At 56.7% G+C, this 20,627-nt stretch overlaps 2 protein-coding genes across 11 annotated transcripts; one reads left to right on the plus strand and one right to left on the minus strand.

The window, feature by feature from the left end:
- Nucleotides 1–41: 41 nt before the first annotated feature.
- On the plus strand, nt 42–13,933 carry STAT6 (signal transducer and activator of transcription 6). Of its 6 annotated transcripts, none has more exons than XM_081594404.1 (22): nt 42–235; nt 3,154–3,290; nt 3,703–3,841; nt 4,107–4,190; nt 4,600–4,738; nt 4,841–4,893; nt 5,066–5,214; nt 5,791–5,922; nt 6,047–6,235; nt 6,571–6,658; nt 6,783–6,905; nt 7,589–7,681; nt 8,007–8,213; nt 9,401–9,495; nt 9,592–9,728; nt 10,049–10,195; nt 10,419–10,482; nt 10,588–10,698; nt 11,237–11,329; nt 12,139–12,204; nt 12,315–12,443; nt 12,534–13,933. In XM_081594404.1, the coding sequence occupies exons 2-22, from the start codon at nt 3,175–3,177 to the stop codon at nt 12,721–12,723; spliced, it is 2,544 nt and encodes an 847-aa protein (XP_081450530.1). In that variant the 5' UTR covers nt 42–235; nt 3,154–3,174; the 3' UTR covers nt 12,724–13,933. The 6 variants fall into 6 exon arrangements, with proteins under 6 accessions (XP_081450530.1, XP_081450527.1, XP_081450531.1 ...); XM_081594401.1 differs by having other exon boundaries at nt 42–90; XM_081594405.1 differs by lacking the exon at nt 10,588–10,698.
- Nucleotides 13,890–19,928, minus strand: NAB2 (NGFI-A binding protein 2). 5 transcript variants are annotated; one of them, XM_081594411.1, is made up of 7 exons: nt 19,686–19,928; nt 17,343–18,107; nt 16,769–16,902; nt 16,374–16,425; nt 16,149–16,281; nt 15,757–15,948; nt 13,890–14,733 (listed from the first exon to the last, which is right to left on the minus strand). In XM_081594411.1, the coding sequence occupies exons 2-7, from the start codon at nt 18,048–18,050 to the stop codon at nt 14,624–14,626; spliced, it is 1,329 nt and encodes a 442-aa protein (XP_081450537.1). In that variant the 5' UTR covers nt 18,051–18,107; nt 19,686–19,928; the 3' UTR covers nt 13,890–14,623. The 5 variants fall into 5 exon arrangements, with proteins under 5 accessions (XP_081450537.1, XP_081450534.1, XP_081450535.1 ...); XM_081594408.1 differs by having other exon boundaries at nt 17,343–18,216; XM_081594409.1 differs by having other exon boundaries at nt 17,343–18,216; nt 19,682–19,928.
- Between the last annotated feature and the right edge of the window lie 699 nt (nt 19,929–20,627).

Below are 20,627 nucleotides of genomic sequence, written 5' to 3' on the forward strand. Positions count from 1 at the left end.
GGAGGGACCTGGGTAGTCGGAGAAGCCGGAAACAGCGGGCTGGGGCAGCCACTGCTTACACTGAAGAGGGAGGACGGGAGAGGATTTTGTGTGTGTATTTTTTTTTTTCTTTTTGGTGGTGGTGGAGGAGGGGTACTAGCAGGGCCAGTCCTGAACCCGCTGGACAGAGCTACAGACCCATGGGGCCTGGCAGAGCCCGCTGAGAGAGGGAGACGACAACAGAGGGGTTGCCAAGGTGAGGGGATGCCTCCAAGGAGGGAGGGTGGGGGGCCTCTGACTATCAATGTGGGGGGAGGAGGGGAGCGCCTTTCAGGATCCTGCCTGGGCAGAATGGATGGTCCCCAAGAAATTGTTTCAGCTGGGGCTGGTGGCTGGTGTTACGGAGTTTTGGCAGTTTCGAAATATCAGAGGAATCTGGGGTGGGTACAGGCCCAGCACTTGCCCTGCTCCTCCCCACCATGGGTCACTTTTTCCACACACCCCATCCCCCGCACCTCCAGGGACGTGTTAAGGCAGTGGAAGGAGGGCAAAGAGGTGACCCTCTGCCCTCTGGGCTGGGGGGGAAGTGGCCGCCCCTCCCTACAGAAAACTGATAGCAGCGGGCAGTGGGTCCTCCACAGACCCCTATCCGGGCCCCCCACAAAGCTTCCTCTTCAAGGGTGTGGCCAGGGGGTGAGCGTGTCCCTGAAGTAGAACCTCATGGTGCCCCAGAGGAGGGGGAATTTCCCCCTCAAAACTGCTCCACGCTTGGCCCGGCGGCGTCACGGAGTTAACCCTCCTGGTGCCTAACTGGCTCCGCCTCCCTGCGCCCCTCCCCGCCCCCACCACCGCATACACACTGGGCAACTCAGATAAGCTCTTTTCACTTCTGATCCTGTGGTCCCACTGTCAGAGGGCTCGGGAATGTCGGGGGTTGAGGTGAAGTTTAGGCCACGAAGCGGGCTGATGAAGATCCTGGACTTCCCTTCCCCATGGGGGAGGGAACGCGGGCGCCGCCCCCTCAGGCCGTGGCTCCTCCCTCCCTGTCGGTGTTCAGGGGGGCTTACAGCAGAAGATGCCCCTGGCCTGTCAGGCCGATTGAGCCAGCCTGGTTATTGGGTGGGAGTGGGGGAAAGTCTGGCCCCTCGCTGTCTGAGGATGGAGTAGGGGAGATTTGAAGGCAGGGCCATGCCAGGAAGCTGGTCACTCTTCCTAATCTAGGGGATATGGAGGAAAGGGGAGCTGCCTCAGACTTGGGGATCACCTCGGTCCCCAGTAGGGTAGAGATAGAGGTCAAAGGTCTGAGCACCCTGAGAAACAGGAGAGGAAGAGGGAAGAGAGGAATGGAGTCCTCCCTTGAGTTTGAAACACAAACCAAAATGTGCCCCACCCCAAGGCCGGTGTAGAGAAAGGTCTATGAGAGGACCCTGAGCAGGAGGGGGAGGATTCTGCCTTTGGGAGAAAACAGGTCAGGGGGATATAGGAACTGGGGGAGGAGCACAGATCTCCAGAAAAAGGGCCTGTCTGTTCTCTGTTCCTTTGGGAGTCCTGGGAGAGGGGAGAAGCTAACATGCAGCAGGAAAACTTGGGGCTAACTGGGTTGAAGGAGACCTAGGGAGTTTCCACCCCCATCCTTTCTGTCATCTCTGGGAAGAGGGACATTTTGAGAAACATGAACTGAGAGACCCCTGGGGAACCACTGGTTTACCCACTCCGCCCTGCAGTCCACCTAGAAATGGGGAGGCAACCACCCCCTCCCTATTCTCCCATCTCCTTGCCTCTTGCCCCCTTTCCTTCTCTTTCTTGTAGTCCTCTAGCCTCCCCGCCCCTCTTTTAGGCTTTTCGCTGCAGGCTTGTTAACCTCACTTTTTCTCCTTCTTCCTGAGTTCTCTCTACTTTTCCTCTTGCTCCGTCTCCTCTTCAGTTCTCCTCCCATGCCCGCCTCCTCTTGGGATTATGAGATCAGGATCCGGAAGGGGTCCTAAGGGCACAGAGTAGTGGTTTATCCCCATTTGGGTTCAAATCGCTTGCAGAATGGCCTTGGCAAGTTGGAGAACCTCCTTGAGCTCAGTTTCTCTACCTGTGATGGGATAATTTTATATTTTAAAAATTGTTGCAAGATTCTAGTGAGGTAAGGTGCTCAGTGTAATGCCTTGTACCTAGTAAGTGCTTAATGAATGATAGCTATTATTACTCTACCATCTTCTTCTTCCTCATCTAGCCAGGCAGTTTTCAGATTGTTTCATGGAGCCCTGGAATTTTGAGGGATTTCTCCAGGGACACATTTGGGGTCCAGAGATGGCGAGAGGGAAGCAAGAAGTGGTAGAATTCCAGATCTACCACACTTGATTTCAACAGAGATCCAATTTTGCATAACTGGCTAAAACGGTCTACTTCTTTAAAAAATTTGGAAAGTTCTATACTTTACCCAAGCCTCATATTTTATAGATGAGAAGATTGAGGTCCACAGAGGGAAGGTTTCTTTTTGTTTGTTTCTTTTTAAAATCTTGTGACCATGCCACAGGTCATGTGGGATCTTAGTTCCCCGATCAAGGATTTGCTCCCTGCATTGGCAGCATGGAGTCTTAGCCACTGGACCACCAGGGAAGTTCCAAGGGGAGGTTTCCTGCCAACAGAATCAGAGCCGAGTCAAGAGCTACAACCCACATTCTCTGCCTTTTCTCAGAGAGCTTTCCCTACTGCCCTACTGCCCCTGTCTCTTACCCTCCCCCCTCTCCCAACTGGCTGCAGCTCAGCTCTTCCCACTCCATTACCCCCATGCCTACTGTTGAAGAAAAGACCTTGTCTCAGGCATTGGCCAGGGAGGTTCCTGGTTTGATATAGTCTGGCTGAGAGTTGTGGTGCTGATGGTCTCTGAAAGGGCTGTCTATGGGAGGTCCTTGGCTGCCCCCAAAGGCCAACTTTCAAATAGCCTTGTTCTTTTTCTTCAGTGTTAGTGTCAGTTGCTCAGTCATGTCTGAGTCTCACAACCCCATGCGCTGTAGTCCACCAAACTCCTCTGTCTATGGAATTCTTCAGGCAAGAATACTAGGGTGGCTTTGCCATTCCTTTCTCTAGGAGATCTTCCTGACCCAGGGATCAAACCCAGGTCTTCTGCATTGCAGGCAGATTCTTTACTTTCTGAACTACCAGGGAAGCCCTCTTTTTCTTCAGGCACCCTCCAAACCCCAGATCATGTCTCTGTGGGGTCTGGTCTCCAAAATGCCCCCAGAAAAACTGCAGCGGCTCTATGTCGACTTTCCTCAACACCTGCGGCATCTCCTGGGTGACTGGCTGGAGAATCAGCCCTGGTGAGTCCTGGCTGCCCCCTTATCAGTCCCCCAGGGCCTCCCCCATCTACCTTCCTTCTCATTAGGTTTTCTTCATCCCATTTCAAGACTTGGGACTCATTATTCCACATGCAGTGGCCCAGATTTAGCCGGGAGTCTGTACCGCATCAACCAGACTACGGCGTGTTGACACGTGGAGTTCCCCACCCACTTAGGAACCTGAGCCAAAGAGGAGGGAGGTCAGAGCTGGGGCAAGGGCACCACCCACAACAGCTGGAAAATTGGGGAACAAGGGGCACAACTGAGGACTACGGAGGGCCTGGATGGAGGATAAGAGGACGAAGGAGCTGCTGAGCTGTTTGCTGTGGGGTGAAGGGGCAGTAGAGTCGAGGAAGCCCTGACCTGAGGTGGCCTCATCCTGATCTTTCTGCAGGGAATTCCTTGTCAGCTCAGACACCTTCTGCTGCAACATGGCCAGCGCCCTACTTTCTGCCACTGTCCAGCGCCTTCAAGCCTCAGCCGGAGAGCAGGGGGAGGGGAGCACCATCTTGCAACACATCAGCACTCTGGAGGTGGGGGCAGGAGGGAGGGGACAGGGCCAGGGTGGGGCCTGGAGCTGGGGTGAGCATTGGATGCTGGAAGGAAATTGGTATTCCTCTGGTTAGCTGTTAGCTAGCAGGCAAATTAGATTTTAAAAGCATGCAAATGCATGAAAACTTCTAGAGTCTATGATTGTGCTGCCTTTCAGTTCATGTGTGAATGGGGAGGGGGGATTGGTGAGGGAGAATGACATGGGTAAGAGCGAGGCTAACCCCATCTACCACCCTTCATTTCTAGACCGTGTATCAGAGGGACCCCCTGAAGCTGGTGACCACTTGCAGACACATACTTCAAGGGGAAAAAAAAGCTGTTATGGAGCAGGTATTGTGATACCCCACCTCCCACCCCAACTCAACCCCCGGGAACTTTAGCCTGAGCCATGAGAAACTAGAAGGGATTTGAACTTCAGGAAAAGCTCAGTGTTCTAGGTCCAAGGTGATCAAAGGAGGTTCCTGGGGTCAGAGTGAGCCCCAGGTTAAGCTCAGAGAAGCTTCCAGTGAGGGACTGAGGGTAGTGAGGGGCCTGGGGAGGAAAGGGCAAGTGATACAGAGCTGTTATCTCCAGAAGATTCCAAAATGTCAGGAAGGTCTGTCAAGGAAGAGAAGGGAGCGAGACAAGGGAAGTGGTCTGTTTTCTGCAGAGCATGGCAGTGGGTACCCCTTTAGGGAGTGGAGGCTGAGTGAAAAGGGATGGGCAGAGCGTCTCACCTGTCTCCTGTCCTTCCTTGCAGTTCCACCACCTGCCAATGTCCTTCCACTGGAAGCAGGAGGAACTCAAGTTTAACACAGTCCTACGGAGGCTGCAGCACCGGATGGGGGAGACCCGCCTTCTCCGGGAGGCCCTGCAGCCTGGAGCTGAGGCTGGCCAAGGTGGGATTCTGGGGAGTGTGTGGGAGCGACCCCCTCTTGGATCTCAACCCTGATTGAACCTCTCAAATCTATCCGCACCCTGATTTTTGCCCCTACCCTCAGTGTCTTTGCACAGCTTGATAGAAACGCCTGCCAACGGGACTGGGCCAAGTGAGGTGAGTAATGGACTGAGACGTGGAGACTGAGTTCAAAGTGCAGACTTTGAGGGTCTCAGATCTGTGGAGGGATGGTGAGTAGACCTCTGAGAGGTGAGAAAGGGAGCCCTACCCTCCAGAGCTGGGCAAAGAGGAAGCGTGTTGCTCCGGCTCAGGCGTCACCTGCCCACAGGCCCTGGTCACGCTGCTGCAGGAGACTGTTGGTGAGCTGGAAGCTGCTCAGGCTCTGGTGCTGAAGAGGATCCAGATATGGAAGCGGCAACAGCAGCTGGCAGGGAATGGTGCACCCTTTGAGGAGAGCCTGGCTCCACTACAAGAGAGGTGGGGGCAGGGCTGACAGGGAAGTGGGATGCACTGGGGGTGGACACCTGCTCTCCCTGCTGGAGGTGTGAGAGAGAGAAACCAGGCCAGAGGGTCTCGGGGTGGGCCAAGACTCGGAGAAGTAAGTTCCAGCAGAGCCATCCATACTGTTGTTCAGGTCGTGTCTTGCACACGTGCATCAGGCTGACCCAGTATGAGCAGGCATTCCTCCAACCTATACTTTTCTCTTCGAGCTCCATGCACAGAGGACTGAGAAGTCCTTTTGGTTTATAGGGCAGGGCATCTTTCAGTATGCGCAAAAGCATCATGCGTGCTGGCCTTGGACCTGGGTGTCAGATCCTGGGGAAGGGGCAGCTCGTTTCCAGAGAGCTTCCAGGCACCGAGCAGGAACCTTGCCCCAGAGCCAAGGCGCGTCCAGCACCCTTTCAGCCCTGGTGTCTTGCAGTCACACCCACTGTTCATCCCCAACCCTCCACACACACTATCCTGCTTTCTTCCTGGGTTTAGGGGTGAGGGGCGGTCTGGGCCGGGAGCAGACTGGGAGACTGTGCCCCCTGACCACCATCCTGGCCCCAGGTGTGAGAGCCTGGTGGACATTTATTCCCAGCTGCAGCAGGAGGTAGGGGCAGCTGGTGGGGAGCTTGATCCCAAGACCCGGGCAGCGCTGATTAGCCGACTGGATGAAGTCCTGCGCACACTCGTCACCAGGTATGAGCCCCCCTGCCTGGTGGAGAGCAGACCCCAAGGAAGCAGGAGGGTCAGAGTTGTAGGGGGGGCGGCGCCGGAGGGACCCAGCTGTTCACATCCCTTGTGTCTTCCTCATTCCTCCCAGCTCTTTCTTGGTGGAAAAGCAGCCCCCACAGGTTCTGAAGACTCAGACCAAGTTCCAGGCTGGGGTTCGATTCCTGCTGGGCCTGCGGTTCCTGGGGGCCCCAGCCAAGCCTCCGCTGGTCAGAGCTGACATGGTCACGGAGAAGCAGGCGAGGGAGCTGAGCATGCCCCAGGGGCCTGGAGCTGGAGCGTAAGTCAGGGCTGGAGAGGGCCTAGGAGGGTGATGGAGGCCAGAGGAGCCTGGGGGACCAGCACAGTGAAGGGGCCTGGGTGATGATGGGGAGGGAGGGCCGTGGCATATGGGGACCCTGTGTAACAGTCAAGCCAGAGGAAGCGGGGGGACCCACCAGCACTGGAATGGGGTGGGAGCATCCTGATTTGGCTAAGATGGGGGTTTCTCCCTCAAGAACCCAAGTAGGGAGATGGAGATTAGGGACCAATAGTCCAGGCCATTCACCTGTGGACTCAAGCTCCTGCCACTTATGGGCCAGTCAGGATGAGCCCCTCTCTGACTTGCCCTGGCAGAGAAAGCACCGGGGAAATCATCAACAACACTGTGCCCCTGGAGAACAGCATCCCTGGGAACTGCTGCTCTGCGCTGTTCAAGAACTTGGTGAGAGGCCTTTGGGGAGCAGAGGGCGGGGGTCCTCAGGCCAGGCAAGTGTCCTCGAGAGGGTAGGGAGCCCAGGAGAAGCAGTTTCTGCCCTCATCCTCCTTGCCCTCACCCCATCCCCCAGCTTCTGAAGAAAATCAAGCGGTGTGAGCGGAAGGGCACTGAGTCTGTCACCGAGGAGAAGTGTGCCGTGCTCTTCTCCACCAGCCTCACGCTTGGCCCTAACAAACTCCCCATCCAGCTCCAGGTGAGCCTGGGTCCCAGCCCTGCCCAAGGAAGGGTCCCAGGTGCCCCAGCCACACACCGAGGCCTGGATCCTCACTCCTCATGAATGTCCTGTACCCTGTGGGTCTGGGGTTCAGGCATGTTGGGGCTCCAGGGGGAGTGGGGAGGACGAGAACTCAAGTGCACACTCCAGGGAATGACGGTGTGTGTTATTGCATATGTCCCTGTGGGATTCTGTCCCAGTTTTTGCAATAAGAACTGTTTTCCTTAGCCATGCCAATGGCTAAGGTATTGAAGCACTTTTCTTATATCAGGGCCCTGTTTTAAGTCATATGCATGCGCACACATGCAGGGTTTGCACAGTTAACATCATGAGGGAGGTATTCTTACTAGCCTCATTTTACAGATGAGAACACTGAGACACAGAGATTGAGTACTTAGCCTGGGTCACACAGCTCCTGAATGTTGGAGCTGGCATTTGAAACCTGGAGGTCTGACTCCATAGGTCTGACTCCATAGCACTGACTCCTCGCCACGTCTCAGCAGGGAGGCCATAATTCAGCTTTAGAAAGCACTCGATTACACACCACGAATTTTTAACTATGTGGTGGGAGTTCAGGAACTTCCGGGCACCCTCAGAGCCAGCCCTCTGCAGAGGCCCCTTGTCCCCCAGTACCAAGAGCTCCCTTTTCTCACCCGCTTCAGGCCCTGTCTCTGCCCCTGGTGGTCATCGTCCATGGCAACCAAGACAATAATGCCAAAGCCACCATCCTGTGGGACAATGCCTTCTCTGAGATGGTGAGGCAAGACCCGGAGTTGGGGGGAGGAGGGGCTCTAACCTGGGGGGTGGGTGCAGGCTGGTGGGGTGGCTGGTATGTCCACATGAGAGTGACCATAACTCCTTCTCAGACTTGTTTCTGTCCTTCTGACCGCCTTTCATGCCAATCTTAATACCGATTCTGTGGTGGCACCTTAGACTACTGTTGGAAAAGCAACATTTTTCTTGAGTAGACTCAGGGGGACAAGGCTGGGGAGGGACAGTCTTGAGGAGGATGCAGGCCCTCCTGAGGAGGAATGGCTATGTCAGCCTGAGGCTCCCTCACCTTCTCCCCTCCCCTCCCAGGACCGCGTGCCCTTTGTGGTGGCTGAGCGTGTGCCCTGGGAGAAGATGTGTGAAACTCTGAACCTCAAGTTCATGGCTGAAGTGGGGACCAACCGAGGGTTACTCCCAGAGCACTTCCTCTTCCTGGCCCAGAAGATCTTCACTGACAACAGCCTCAGTATGGAGGCCTTCCAGCACCGTTCTGTGTCCTGGTCACAGTTCAACAAGGTCATTCCCCTGCCCTTTGGACCTCCTGCCCCCAAGGTCTTCATCCCTGGGACACTCAGGGCCTCCCCAGAGTCTGCCCAGGGACCGACCGCTAGGATTTTCACAGTGCCCCGCCATGTTCATCAGGAGGGCCTCTGCCCTGGCCCAGGCAGGAAAACCCCTTGGCTCTCTGGCATCCCCCTAGTTTTTGTCTGGGGGCCCTCTGTCCTCCCTTTTGCTAGTGATTTGCATGACTCACCCAGATTGTGTGTAAACATAGCTTTGATTCAAAATGACTTTGACCCATTAGGAAAAGTTCTTATTGCAAAAACCAGGAGGAAATCCCACAGGGACAAATGCAATAACACCAGCGACCATGCATTGACAGCTTATTATATGCCAGATTGTACTTGAGCACTGTATGTATGCTATCTCACTTAATCATCACAACAGCTCTTTAAGGTAGGTTCTATTACACCCATTTTATAGAGGATGAACCAGCTCAGAGGCATAAAGTAGTTTCTCCAAGGCCTCCCAGCAAGTGAGGCCATATTTCTGATTCTTGCCCTTAGCTACTACATTTGACTGCCCCCAAAATAAGGTGGCTCAGGACTGGATCTGTTACAAAAACAGGGAAAAGTGGATGTCTGGGTGTCTTGGTTGAAGACCAGCTGAGTCAATGCTGTCATGTACTGATCTCTTTTTTAAAAAAGGAAGAAAGAAAAACCCACATGACCAGAGGATGTGTTAGCAAAGGGAACAGGACACTTACATCCTGCAAGCTGCCTTCTCTGGACACCACTTCTGCCAGGCCTCATTTGGGAGGGGGTGGAGCACAGTGGTTATGAGGGGGCCCAGCCCAGACTTCCTGGACTAAATCCCAGCTCTGCTTCTCACTGGTTGTGTAAGAAGCAAGTTATTTGATCTTTCTAGGCTTTCATTTCTTCATCTGTAAGATGGGATACTCATGGGATCTTCATCCATAGGCTTGTAAAGATCAAATACAGTAATTTATGGCAAGAGCTTGGACTAGTACCTGGCACACGGGATGCTTGAGTGCCAGCCATTGTCATTGATGAGGTCTCAGGTGCAGTGTGGTCCCTCAGTCCTGTGACTCTGTCATGTCGGTACTCACATCCCAGTGCCTGGCCTAGCCAGGCTCCTGCTCTGGCCCTCTCGTGCTCACACTGGCTCCCTTCTCCCTACAGGAGATCCTGGTGGGTCGTGGCTTCACCTTTTGGCAGTGGTTTGATGGTGTCCTGGATCTTACTAAACGCTGTCTCCGGAGCTACTGGTCAGACCGGTGAGTCCCTGCCCCAGGTGACCTGAGGATCTGGGCCTCCAGATTCTGCGCCACACCCTACACCCCCACCCACATCCTCTCCTTCATCCTGGCCAGGTTGATCATTGGCTTCATCAGCAAACAGTACGTCACTAGCCTTCTTCTCAACGAGCCTGATGGAACCTTCCTCCTTCGGTTCAGTGACTCAGAGATTGGGGGCATCACCATTGCCCACGTCATTCGAGGCCAGGATGGTGAGGTCACCCCAGCCAGTCCTCTGCCTCTGTGCCTGTGCCCTCAGGGGTTTCTTCTGAGAAAGGTCCTGGCCTTCTTTGATGCCAACCCTAATCTTCAGGAAGTTCTTCCTTAGGTTCAACTTCTCTTCTTCCTTCTGTGGCCTAAACTTCTACCTTCTCACTTGGAGTTCGGTGGGAATGGGTACTGGTGGGACCCTCACACCAGCTCCTCCTCTCATTACCTTGGTAGATTGAGAATGAGTCCAACCATGGGGGTAGGTTGGGGAAGGGGAAGCAAGTCTGGAGAGAGGGGACTCATGGCCTCATTCCTCACATAGGCTCTCCACAGATAGAGAACATCCAGCCATTCTCTGCCAAAGACCTGTCTATTCGCTCACTTGGGGACCGAATCCGGGACCTCGCCCAGCTTAAAAACCTCTACCCCAAGAAACCCAAGGATGAGGCTTTCCGGAGCCACTACAAACGTGAGCCATGAGCTGGGGCTGGCAGCTCTGACTCCTTCTGTGGTCCACCTCCTCCCTGCTCCTGGCTGCCCTCACCCCACCTGCTGTGTATCATCCCTGACTTCTTCCTCCATTGTCATTTCCCTGCTTCTGGACCCTGCCCATCATCCATGCTCACCTTTTCCAGCTCCCTTCCTCCCTAACCCGGAAGCATTCCATGGCTTTCCTTTGCTCCCCACAACAGCTGAGCAGATGGGTAAGGATGGAAGGGGTTATGTCCCAGCTACAATCAAGATGACTGTGGAAAGGTGAGTGTGCTGGTATGGACGGAGGGTGGGGCTGGTACTTACTTGTAAGCAGGAGGTGTGGCATCAACCCCTGGTCAGTCACACATGCCTCCTCCCCTCCTCCAGGGACCAGCCACTTCCCACCCCAGAGCCCCAAATGCCTACCATGGTGCCCTCTTATGATCTTGGAATGGCCCCTGACTCCTCCATGAACCTGCAGCTCGGCCCAGATATGGTGTAAGAAGCTTGAGAGATAGAACTGGGAGTGGTCTGTGCCAGTAGGCATTCAGCATGGGCATGGGGAGAGTTGGCACTGGGGGTTGAAGTAGGGAATTTCCTTTGCTTGAAAGGGATCCCCTAACTTTCTTTTAAAAATATAATTTTAAAAACCTATTTTATTGTTGGTTCTGCTGGGTCTTCGTTGCTGTGCAGGCTTTTTCTCTAGTTAAGGCGAGTGGGGGCTACTCTCTAGCTGCAGTGTGCAGGCTTCTCATTGCAGTGGCTTTGCTTGTTGCAGAGCGTGGGCTCTAGGGCTCATGGGCTTCAGCGGTTGTGGCTCCTGGGCTCTAGAGCATAGGCTCAGTAGTTGTGGTGTACTGGTTTAGTTGCTCCATGGCATGTGGGATCTTCCTGCAACAGGGATCAAACCCATGTCTCCTGCATTGGCAGGTGGATTCTTTACCATTGAACCCCCAGGAAAGCCCTGGGATTCCCAGGTAGGGGTTGGGAGTGTCAGGAGAAGGGCTGGCCTCAGGAGTCTGCTTTCTTTCCCTAGGCCCCAAGTGTACCCACCACGCTCTCACTCCATCCCCTCATATCCAGCCCTCCCCCGGGAAGAATCAGTCAATATGTTGCCAGCCTTCCAGGAGTAAGTGGGGCCATCTCTGGGGAATGGGTTGGGTTACTCCCTGCAGTGGGGATGGGCACTTGCATTTGTGAAGAGAGGCTCTTCAATGAGAAAGGGGTGGCAAAAAGCCAACACTTGTGACTCTTCTGTCCACTCCATTGAGGTGTTAATAGTTAAGATCCAGGTTCAAATTCCAGCTCCACCACTTGCTGACTTTGGGCAAGTTACTTAACTCTGATGCCTCATCTGTAAAATGGAATAATGATGATAATAATACCTACTTCACAGGATTATCGTGAAGGTTAATTTGAGTTAGTAGTATGTATAAAGCTAAACATAGAACCCGGCTCCTAGTAAGAGCTATGCAAGTATTAGTATTCTCTCTCCTGCCTCTGAAATCTACTGTCATTTTTCTGTTACCTTGATTTGTCTATATTTATCTTTCTGGCCTGGAAGTGGCATAGACATTTTTGTTCTCCAGGTAGCACTCAGGTGTTTACTAACTCTCAGTCAAGGCAGGACATCTTCCCCCCATAGGAGTTGAGGTAGAGGTGGCGACTGGGATCTTAGAACCAGCAGAGTTCAGAGTCCAAAGAAACATCAGAAATTAGCTCATCTATCCCTTCCTCTGTCCCCTGCTCCAGCCCCAGTGCATATAATAACATTTATACAGAGAAGATAACCAAACTCACAGGTAGAAATGACTTGCCCAAGGTGATGCCATCAGGATGAGGAACTGGAAATAGTTTCCTTACTCAATGGGCTTGACTTTGCAACAGCTGCCCTGGTCCAGCTTTCCTTTGACTGTGCCCTCCCCTTCCTGCTTCCAGACCTCACCTGCCGATGCCTCCCAACCTGAGCCAGATGAGCCTGCCCTTTGACCAACCTCACCCGCAGTGAGTGACCATCCCCACCCCCATCCTGAGCTCAAGCTCCTCATTCATTCCCAGCCTCAACCCCACCCTGACCCCCACCACCACCTCATTTACTTCTCTGGGGCTGGCAGGGGCCTGCTGCCGTGCCCGCCTCAGGATCATGCCATGTCCAGCCCTGAGCCCTTGCTCTGCTCAGACGTGACCATGGCAGAAGACAGCTGCCTGAACCAGCCGGTGGGAGGGTTTCCTCAAGGCACCTGGTGAGTGTCAGCCTGGGGGTGGAGGCTGGATGGGGGGTTGAGGTGTGGGTACCATGCCTATCCCACTGCTTCTCCACTTCCTCCCTGCAGGGTCCGTGAAGACATGTTCCCACCCTTGTTGCCTCCCACTGAACAGGACCTTACCAAGCTTCTCTTGGAGGGACAAGGAGAGTCAGGGGGAGGGTCCTTGGGAGCCCAACCCCTCCTGCAGCCCTCCCCATACGGGCAGTCTGGGATTTCAATGTCCCACCTGGACCTAAGGGCTAACCCCAGTTGGTGATCCCAGCTGGAGGTGGAGCCCAGAGAGACCGCTCTCCTGCCCCCACGGGCCTGCTCTGGGCACCTGCCCCTGCTCCTGCCCAACAGTAGAGAGAGAGGGTGTGTCCTCCTCTCCCCACCCACTCCCTGCTCAGGAGGAAAAGACTTTGCCAGGAGAAGGTACACTGGGTGGAACATACCTACTCCTTCCCTTCCAACACACCCCTGCCCTCTCCCTTCCAGATAGCGGAAGGGAAATTCAGGTTCCAAGTGAAACACGCCCCAACATGCCTGTACAGGCAGCGCGTGCATGCACGTGCGCACACACACACACACGCACGCACGCACGCGCACACACACACACACACACACACATGGCTCTCGTTGGAAGATGGCGCTCAGCAGGAAGAGGGCTGGACAAGAGCACAGGTGTGCGCAAGGGGGGGATTTCTCCGCTTGCCCCAAGCCGGGGCTCAGCACGCGTGGGTGGAAGCACGCACACACACACATCTGCTCCACAGACTGAGGATGGCGGTATGGGCTTGGGCACCAGCCCTGGAGAGATGGGAAGCAGTACAGGAGACCCTGGGAGGGAGGTGGGGTGGGGTTTGTACATTTGGTTACAGATGTGGCTTTCGGCCAGATTAAAAAAACAGGTCCCAACCAGCTCCAGATTCTTGTCAGTCAGCTGGAGGCTTCAGGATACATGTGTGAGATTGTGCAGAAGTACAAGGGCAGAGTCTATGTACAGCTGGGTGAAAAGCGTGTGTACTTGGGACATGTTAATATATGGATGTCACACGTTAGTCTTATGGCCACAAAGAACACTGACCTCTCTGACTTTGTCTGTGTGACAACACAAGTTAGCAAGTATGAGATCCTGGACACAAGGCCCCAGCGAGTATGCTGGCCTCTCGGATGTATGCTAACCCAAATGTACTCAGCTCTGGGCCCACGTGGATTTATGTGGCTGCGATATCTGCGTATCAGGCTGTAGCTTCGGTGGCTCACCACCCCCAGTCCTGCCAGGAGGCAGAGTGTGAATCTGGGGTCCAGACTCAGGTGTGTGGTCCCCTTGATGTACTGGGGGCCCTACCTGCTTTTTCTTTTCTATTTCCCCCAACCACCGCCAGCTTCCCTCCACTTTCCCACCCCATGCCACCCTTTCTCTATCTTGGGAGTCAGAGATCCTAAGCCATAAAATAAATTTTATTTCAAAATAACAAAATAAATAATCTACTGTACACGATCTGAAAAGAAAGACGCTCTAACTGCTCAGACAGGTGCTGCGGCCCAGCCCCCAGCTGAGGGAGACCCTGAGTCCACCCAGGCCTCCCAAGGGGGCCGGTGAAGGGGACCCCACACCCCCTAGACAGGGCAAGGAGGAGAGAACGCTGAGGACTTGGGGGGGAGATGAGGGTAGGGGGCAAACTGCAGCACTTGTTAAATTAAAGATACAAACTAAAAGCACAAAAATGGGGGGGCAAAGGGGGAGGAGCATGTCCAGTGTTCCAAGGCCCCCAGATCTGGGGGAAAATGTTTCTATTTTTAGCTGCTGGACCCTCCCAGAGAAGTCCCCCTTTCCCCCATGTCCAAACTGAGTCCAACTGCTCATGTGACTGGTTCAAACTAGAGAGAATGGGAGTGGGCTGTGTAGGGGAAGGGGACCCCAAGTGCCCTGGGGGCAGAGTTCTCGCCTCCTTGCTCTAGGCAAGGGGAAGGGGGCACCATGCTCCCTCCCTGTGTCCTCTGGCCAGGCCCCTGCTTGTTATTGCTTGAAGCCCCATAGTCCTATGCCCATGGGGCAGGGGGGGAGGCAGAAGGGCAGGGGAAGGATCCAGGGTCGTGACTAGAAGCCAGGGTGAGAGTGGAGGGGTCTGTATCAGCCAGAAGCCTGGGGTCTGAGGATGCCAGTCTGCCCCTCACTGCCGGCTGGCCTCAGCCTCCACTTTCACGCTGTTCCTCCGACCTTCCACCAGTGCAGGATGCGGTCCTGGGGCCGGGCATCGGTCCAGAAGCCCCTCCTCGAACTCTGTAGGGAGAAGGGCCAGGTCAGGCGGCTGTGGGGTGGACGTTGCACAGAGGTGGCTGAGCACAGAGGTGGCTGAGCACAAAGGCAGGGGCAGAGAAGGCTGCGAGGATGAGCTTGGTTTACTGACTCCGGCCCACTTCCTGTCCGGGGAAGGGGGAGCCAGGGTTCCATACCCAAGCATGTGCGCCCCCTCCTCTTTCTGGCTGTGTGTAGCTCTCTGTCTCTGTATGTGTGTGTCTCTCTTTCTCTGTCTCTCCCGCCTCCGTTCTGCTGGAATTTCTGGTTCTGTCAGGAGCTGTGGGGGCGGCTTGGCTCTGACCTCTCCCCCTCCCCCCCTTCCCAGGCTCTGCCACCCCCACTCTTCCCTGGACTCCTCCCAGGCCCCACCCACCTTGCCAGGCCCCCCAAGTTTCTTAGAAGCCAAAACAGGGGGAACACAGGAAGTCAGCCTCCCAGCTCCTCCTCCAAGAAGAGCCCCCCTTTCAGTCCCCACCCCCACTTCCCACCCACGCACAGTTTAAAAATACCAAGCTAGGGTTGGTGGCTTTGTCTGCTGCATCACTCTCAGCCCAGCCGATGCCCAGCCCTCTCTGCCGGCCTACTTGCCTGCCCCCCTCCCCATCCACACACAAAGCATCCCCCTTCCCCTTCGGGCTCCTCCAATTCCAAGCTGGCAACCCCACTCCAGCTCCTCGCCTGCTCCACCCTCTTGCATTGGCACAACTTCCAGCCAAGCTTCCGTTCTTGGTGGCTCTCCTCTTCCTGCTCCCCTTTGTCCCCCATTCTCTGTCTCCCTGCTCCCCTAGCTCCCTCCTCACAGATTAGAGGTTGGACTCTCCCTACTGGCAACAGCCCTGCAGGGTCCTCCCTCCTCAACTCAAGGCCTGCCTGGCTGGAACCCCACCATCCTGCCCTCTCTGGAGACTACATCCCTCCTCCTCCCAGCTAGCCCCAGGACACCAGGATTACTGTGTGGGGCCTGGGTAGTGGGGTGCTTGGGGACAGCACTGCTGGCTGTCTCACCTGCGAGAGGTGGCTTCGCAGGCACACAGGGGCTGAGGCGGCCCACGCGGTCGTGGGAGACGAGGCGGGCTAGCCGCAGCCCCTCATCCATCAGTGTCTGCTGCAGGATGTGGCGGCTCCACAGCCCGTGGGCTGGCAATGCCAGAGGCAGGTCAGCAGGGGGCGGCGTCAGCCTTGGACATGACCCCACAGCTGCGGGCATGGGCATGGGTCAGGTAAGGGACCACAGTAATGGAACCCCCACCCTCAACCACACAGCCAGACCCATAGGCCCAGGTCCACTGGCCCCTATCCGACCAGGCCTCCCAACCCCGCTCCAGGCAGTTGCCTCCTGGTGCCCTCCTCCCGCGCCCTCCACCCCCACAGTAAGAAGGGTTGTGATGCACACTCACCCTGCAAGTGCCCATCCAGGCTCTCCCCCGACAGGCTGGCGCTGTCCTCCTCCAGGCTGGGGCGGAAAGGGGGAGCATAGGATTCAGGGCCAGGAGGAGGCTGCTGGATTTCAGAGTGACTTTGTTCTCCAACCTGTGGATGTCCCAAATAAGAAAATGAGAACTGGCAAGGGTGTGGGCTGGGACGGCTGCCCTAACTCCCGAGGTTTGCCCTGGAAAACCCACCTCTTGCTTCAGTTTCTTCAGTGGGGGGCCTCCCAGTTCTTCAGGGTGGAGCCTGCAAAGATGGAGAGGAACAAGGACAATGAGGCTGGGGAGAGACATGTGGCAGACACAGAATCTAAAATGCATCATTTCCAGAATCTGGAAAGAGGCTAGCTAAGCAGATGTACCCAGCTCAGGCACCATTGCTGCAGGAGGAGAGGGGGCCTGAGATGGATGGCAGGAGGGGCCAGACTTCAGACAAGTGGAGAAGGGGCTGGACCTCACACAAGTGGATTTGGTCAAAGCAAGGTAGATGGGAAGCATGATGAGAGGCACCTGAACTTGAAGGCAGGATGTGACCCAGCTCCTAAGCACAGGAATCTGATCTAGGAAGAACCTAGAGAAGGAGGTCTCACCTGGAACCCTTCAAGGAGGACAGGTAGGTGCTCTCTCGGGCCACTTGTCGGGAGAGGGAGAAGAGTTCCACCCTCCGCAGTAAGAGGGTGTTGTCCCTCATGCAGAACTGGGCAGCAGCCTCGTTAATGGTCAGCTGTGAAGAGGACCACCAGAGCAGTCAGAATCCTGACTCACCCACTACCTTACTCAGACCTCCTCCCTCCCCTTCTCCATTAGACAAATGAGACCATCCATCACATGCTCGGTTGGGTTTCTGACACTACCAGGAGTTTCCTGGGGGAAGAAGACACAGGGCAGCACCCAGAGCTTCCTATGAATGCCAGGGGCCTCCTCCAGTCCTGTGGGGTCCTGGGTGGCATGGAATTGGACAGCTGGGCTTTTGCCTGTGTCTCTGCATCCCCCTCAGTTGAGCAAGGAGGCACAGCAGCAGCTGGAGTTGGTGGAGGAGGGGATCAGGACTTTGGGTCCTGGTCATGGGGCAATGAAACAGACTCGGCAAATGTGAGGATTCTCAGAGGTAAGCAGATCAAGCTCTAGATGTCCCAGACAATCCTGGCAGGCTGGGGCCCTCACCTCGTGCAGGCTGAGCTGCTTGCCCTCCCGCCGCTTGGAGTCAAAGCGGCCATAGATGATGCTGTATTTGCGGATCTCCTCTTCCTTCTGGCTGTCATTATCGTCCATCTCAAAGATGTGGCCCACGCTCCGTGCCAGTTTCTTGTTCAGCTTCAGGAGGGATGTCACCTCCCCAGCATCACCCCTTGGGAAGCTTCGGAAGATCCTCTCCACGCTCTCCACCACCATGCGCACCATCTCTGGCTCCAGTCGATCCGGACCACCCCCAGTCCCAGCTGCTGCCAGCCCCCCAGCCCCAGTCCCCTCAGGGCCGCCTCCCCCTGCTGGTGGAGAAAACGGGGGTGAGCCAGCCTCCTCGTCTCCTCCTGCCCCAACATCGGACTCTGGAGTGCTCCGGCCTGGCCAGATCCGGGGGTCCCCCGCCCCAGGTCCCCCAGGCAATGGTGACAGCTTCTCTCCAAGTTCAAGGGGGCTCTTGGGGCTAAAACTGCGGGCACTGCCCGCCTTTTCCCCAGGGCTGCCATGCCCATTGCTCATGCTCCCTTTCCGGGTCCCCGCCGTCTCAGAGATCTTGAAGAGTGGGATGCTGGAGACAGGCACAGCAGGCACGGGCTGGCTGAAAAGCCCTGGGTTGGTGGCCCACTCTCTCAGTGCCTTCTGCAGGCGTCGGACGTGGAGGGGCTTAGTGGCCATGCCCACTAGCGCCATGATCTCCAGGAACTCCTCCTCCCCCGCCTCGCACAGCTGCTGCACGTCGTCCCCTCCCTGCTGGATGAAGGTCTCGTAGTAGGAAAGAAGGTTGGCACGCTGCAGGACCCGGTACAGCTGCAGCTCCCCCAGGGTCCGAGGCAGGGCCATGGCTCGGGAACTGGGCCTGGGAAGGAGGCGCACAAGGTGGGGGGGTGCAGTCAGTGCAAGTTCCCTGCTGGGTACCAAACCACCCTCACAACTGTCTCTCTTTCCTGCCTGCTTCTCTTCCTCTTTTGAACGCTCTCTCTGCCAAGACTTGAGCACAGACTAGGCGAACCAGCCACTGCTCAGAGGCAGTGCTATCCCAGACTAGCTAGAAGTACCAGAAGCCAGACTGGTCTTTGTGGGTGGGAGTCAAAGGCTCCAAGCTCCCCCATCCTCAGCTTTTACTTTTGTGGTCTGGGGCAAGGAGACCATGAGTCTGAGGCCAGTCAGTACATCCCTGGATTAGCTGGACCAACCTCTCTTCCAGAACACCATCCTCACCTTCCACCCTACACACCTAGCAGTCTTAACAATACAAAGTTAATGTCCACACGCTGAGGTGAACATAGGACCCTTGTCCTCCCTACAGGGGAAACTAGGACCACTGCTGGCCAGCTTTATTCCCTGGTGGCATCCTGCTCATGTGGCTGAGCGGGAGGGGTGTGGCCCCTTCCCCTGCCCTGTCTCACTGTGAGCCAGGCAGACCATCCTCTGCTCCCTTTTCCCATCCCTGCTCAGCTTTTCCCACAGCTTAGGCATTCTTTGTACCTTCTCGCTCTCTCTCTCTCCAGGACCTCCCCTACCTTCCAGACTGCCCAGGGCCCCTCAGTTGGTCCCTCTCCCAGCAGTGACCTTCCCACGTGCTCCATAGGTAGGGCCATCCCTTCAGCTCAGGCACGGGGGAGGGGAGGGGTGCCTCAATTGTTCTGCTCTGGGGCCCGGTCCGCCCCCACACACTCCCACAGTGGTAGCGTCTGTGGGCGAAAACCGCCGGGGGGGCCTCCCGCCTACCCTTCTCTCCTTCATTTTTCCACCCACATCTTCAAGTGTTGTGGGGGAGCGACTCAAGGCCTCTTGAGGGAGGGGTTGTACATCGAAACTCCCCTCCCCACTCTGTAAACAAAGCTACAGGAATGAACAGACGCCTAAGGCTTGCCCCGCTTCTGCAAACCTCCTCTGAGGCTCTCTTGGTTCAAAGGCGCCGGCTTATCCCAGATCCCGGAGCCGCGCGCTCGGTACCCACGACGCGCTGAGCCAGCTGAGCTGCCCTCCGCCGGCACTATTGTCAGCTAGAGCCCCAGGGCTTCCCCTGCCGCCTGGGAGCCCCGACATTCTTTGCAGGGGGCTCATATGCCAGGTCATGCCCCCAAAATAAACGTGCGATGGAGAATTAGGTACTACTACTTCTCTAGTCTTTCCAGTTGCATCAGATCCCTGTCTGCTCCCAGGGCCCCCTAATTCGAAGACGCACCCCCTTTCCGTCAGTCTCCACCCCCCACCCCCGTCCCGCTTCCCCTCGTCCTCTCCTCGACCTCCGCCCTCCGGACCCCTCTCCCGAGTCCAGCTCCACCCATCTCCACTCCCCACCGCTTCCCTTTGGCCACTAACTTGAGTCTGGGCTGCGGGGTCCGGCGGGCGCTGTCCCCTCCGCCCGGCGGCTGCTCGGCTGTGGGGGAGGCAGCTCTGTGCATGGACGGCTGGAGACCACCGGGGGTGCCCTTCTTAGTGCCCGGCGCTCAGCGCCTGCTGCGCGCTGCGCTCTTCCCCGCGCGCGAGGCCGTGTCCGCCGCTGTCCGGTCCCCGTCCCTCCCTCCACGTCTCCTCTCTCCGAGCCTCCGCGCCTCTGTCTGTGCCTCTGCACCCCCCTCCTCGGCTGCGCTTGCCGCCTCTCCGCGCCTCCGCCCCCGCAGGACGCACGGGGAGCGAGGCCCGGCGCAGCGCTGGCTGCCGGGCGGGCGGAGGGCGTGGGCCGAGCCGGGGGTGGAGGCCGGGGGCGGGGGGCGGGCACCCGGGCCTCTCAGCCCGGCCGGGGAGACGCCGCGGCGGAGAGACGGAGAGGCGGAGATGGGGGGAGGGGAGGAGTGTGGAGATGGAGGCGGGGGCGGGGACTCAGCCGGGGCGCCGAGTTGGAGACTGAGGTGACCGAGGCCGGGCTGTGGAAGGCGGGCTTGGGGATCCAGCGGGCGGGGCGAGGTCGCTCCGTGCCGCCTACGCCGGATGCACAGCCGGCCCTCTCCGCGCCCACGTACCCACGTGAGCGCCCAGCCGGCGACATTCTTACTCCCACTCCCCCTTCCCCTCCGAGAGGAGAGCGGAGTTTCACAACCACGCACAGGTACACAAAGACACCGAGCAGTGCAAAGGACGGGCACACGCGTCTAAACAGCTACGCGGACGCCTGCTGCCCACACTCGAACCTCGCGGTGCTGTACTTGTGAACGTTAGGAGTGAGCCGGGAAAAGTTGGGAGACTCGGGGTGCGCGTCTCCTTTCGTGCGTCTGACTCCCATAGAGAGTGCGCTTAAGGCAGGTCTGTGAGCGTGGGGCTCCG

The sequence above is a fragment of the Giraffa tippelskirchi genome, chromosome 4, assembly GCF_054371585.1.
Source record: "Giraffa tippelskirchi isolate mGirTip1 chromosome 4, T2T-mGirTip1v1.2.pri, whole genome shotgun sequence".
NCBI classification, from domain to species: domain Eukaryota; kingdom Metazoa; phylum Chordata; class Mammalia; order Artiodactyla; family Giraffidae; genus Giraffa; species Giraffa tippelskirchi.

Excerpts from the sequence above, each read along its gene's own strand:
- STAT6 (XM_081594404.1), top strand. The coding sequence starts at position 3,175 with ATGTCTCTGTGGGGTCTGGTCTCCAAAATGCCCCCAGAAAAACTGCAG. Across the intron at positions 4,739-4,840 it reads TGGAGCTGAGGCTGGCCAAG|TGTCTTTGCACAGCTTGATA; the intron begins GTGGGATTCTGG and ends CCCTACCCTCAG. Across the intron at positions 5,215-5,790 it reads CTGGCTCCACTACAAGAGAG|GTGTGAGAGCCTGGTGGACA; the intron begins GTGGGGGCAGGG and ends TCCTGGCCCCAG.
- NAB2 (XM_081594408.1), bottom strand. The coding sequence starts at position 19,768 with ATGCACAGAGCTGCCTCCCCCACAGCCGAGCAGCCGCCGGGCGGAGGG. Across the intron at positions 18,217-19,685 it reads ACCCCGCAGCCCAGACTCAA|GCCCAGTTCCCGAGCCATGG; the intron begins GTTAGTGGCCAA and ends CCTCCTTCCCAG. Across the intron at positions 15,949-16,148 it reads CCTGGATGGGCACTTGCAGG|CTGTGGGGTCATGTCCAAGG; the intron begins GTGAGTGTGCAT and ends CCATGCCCGCAG.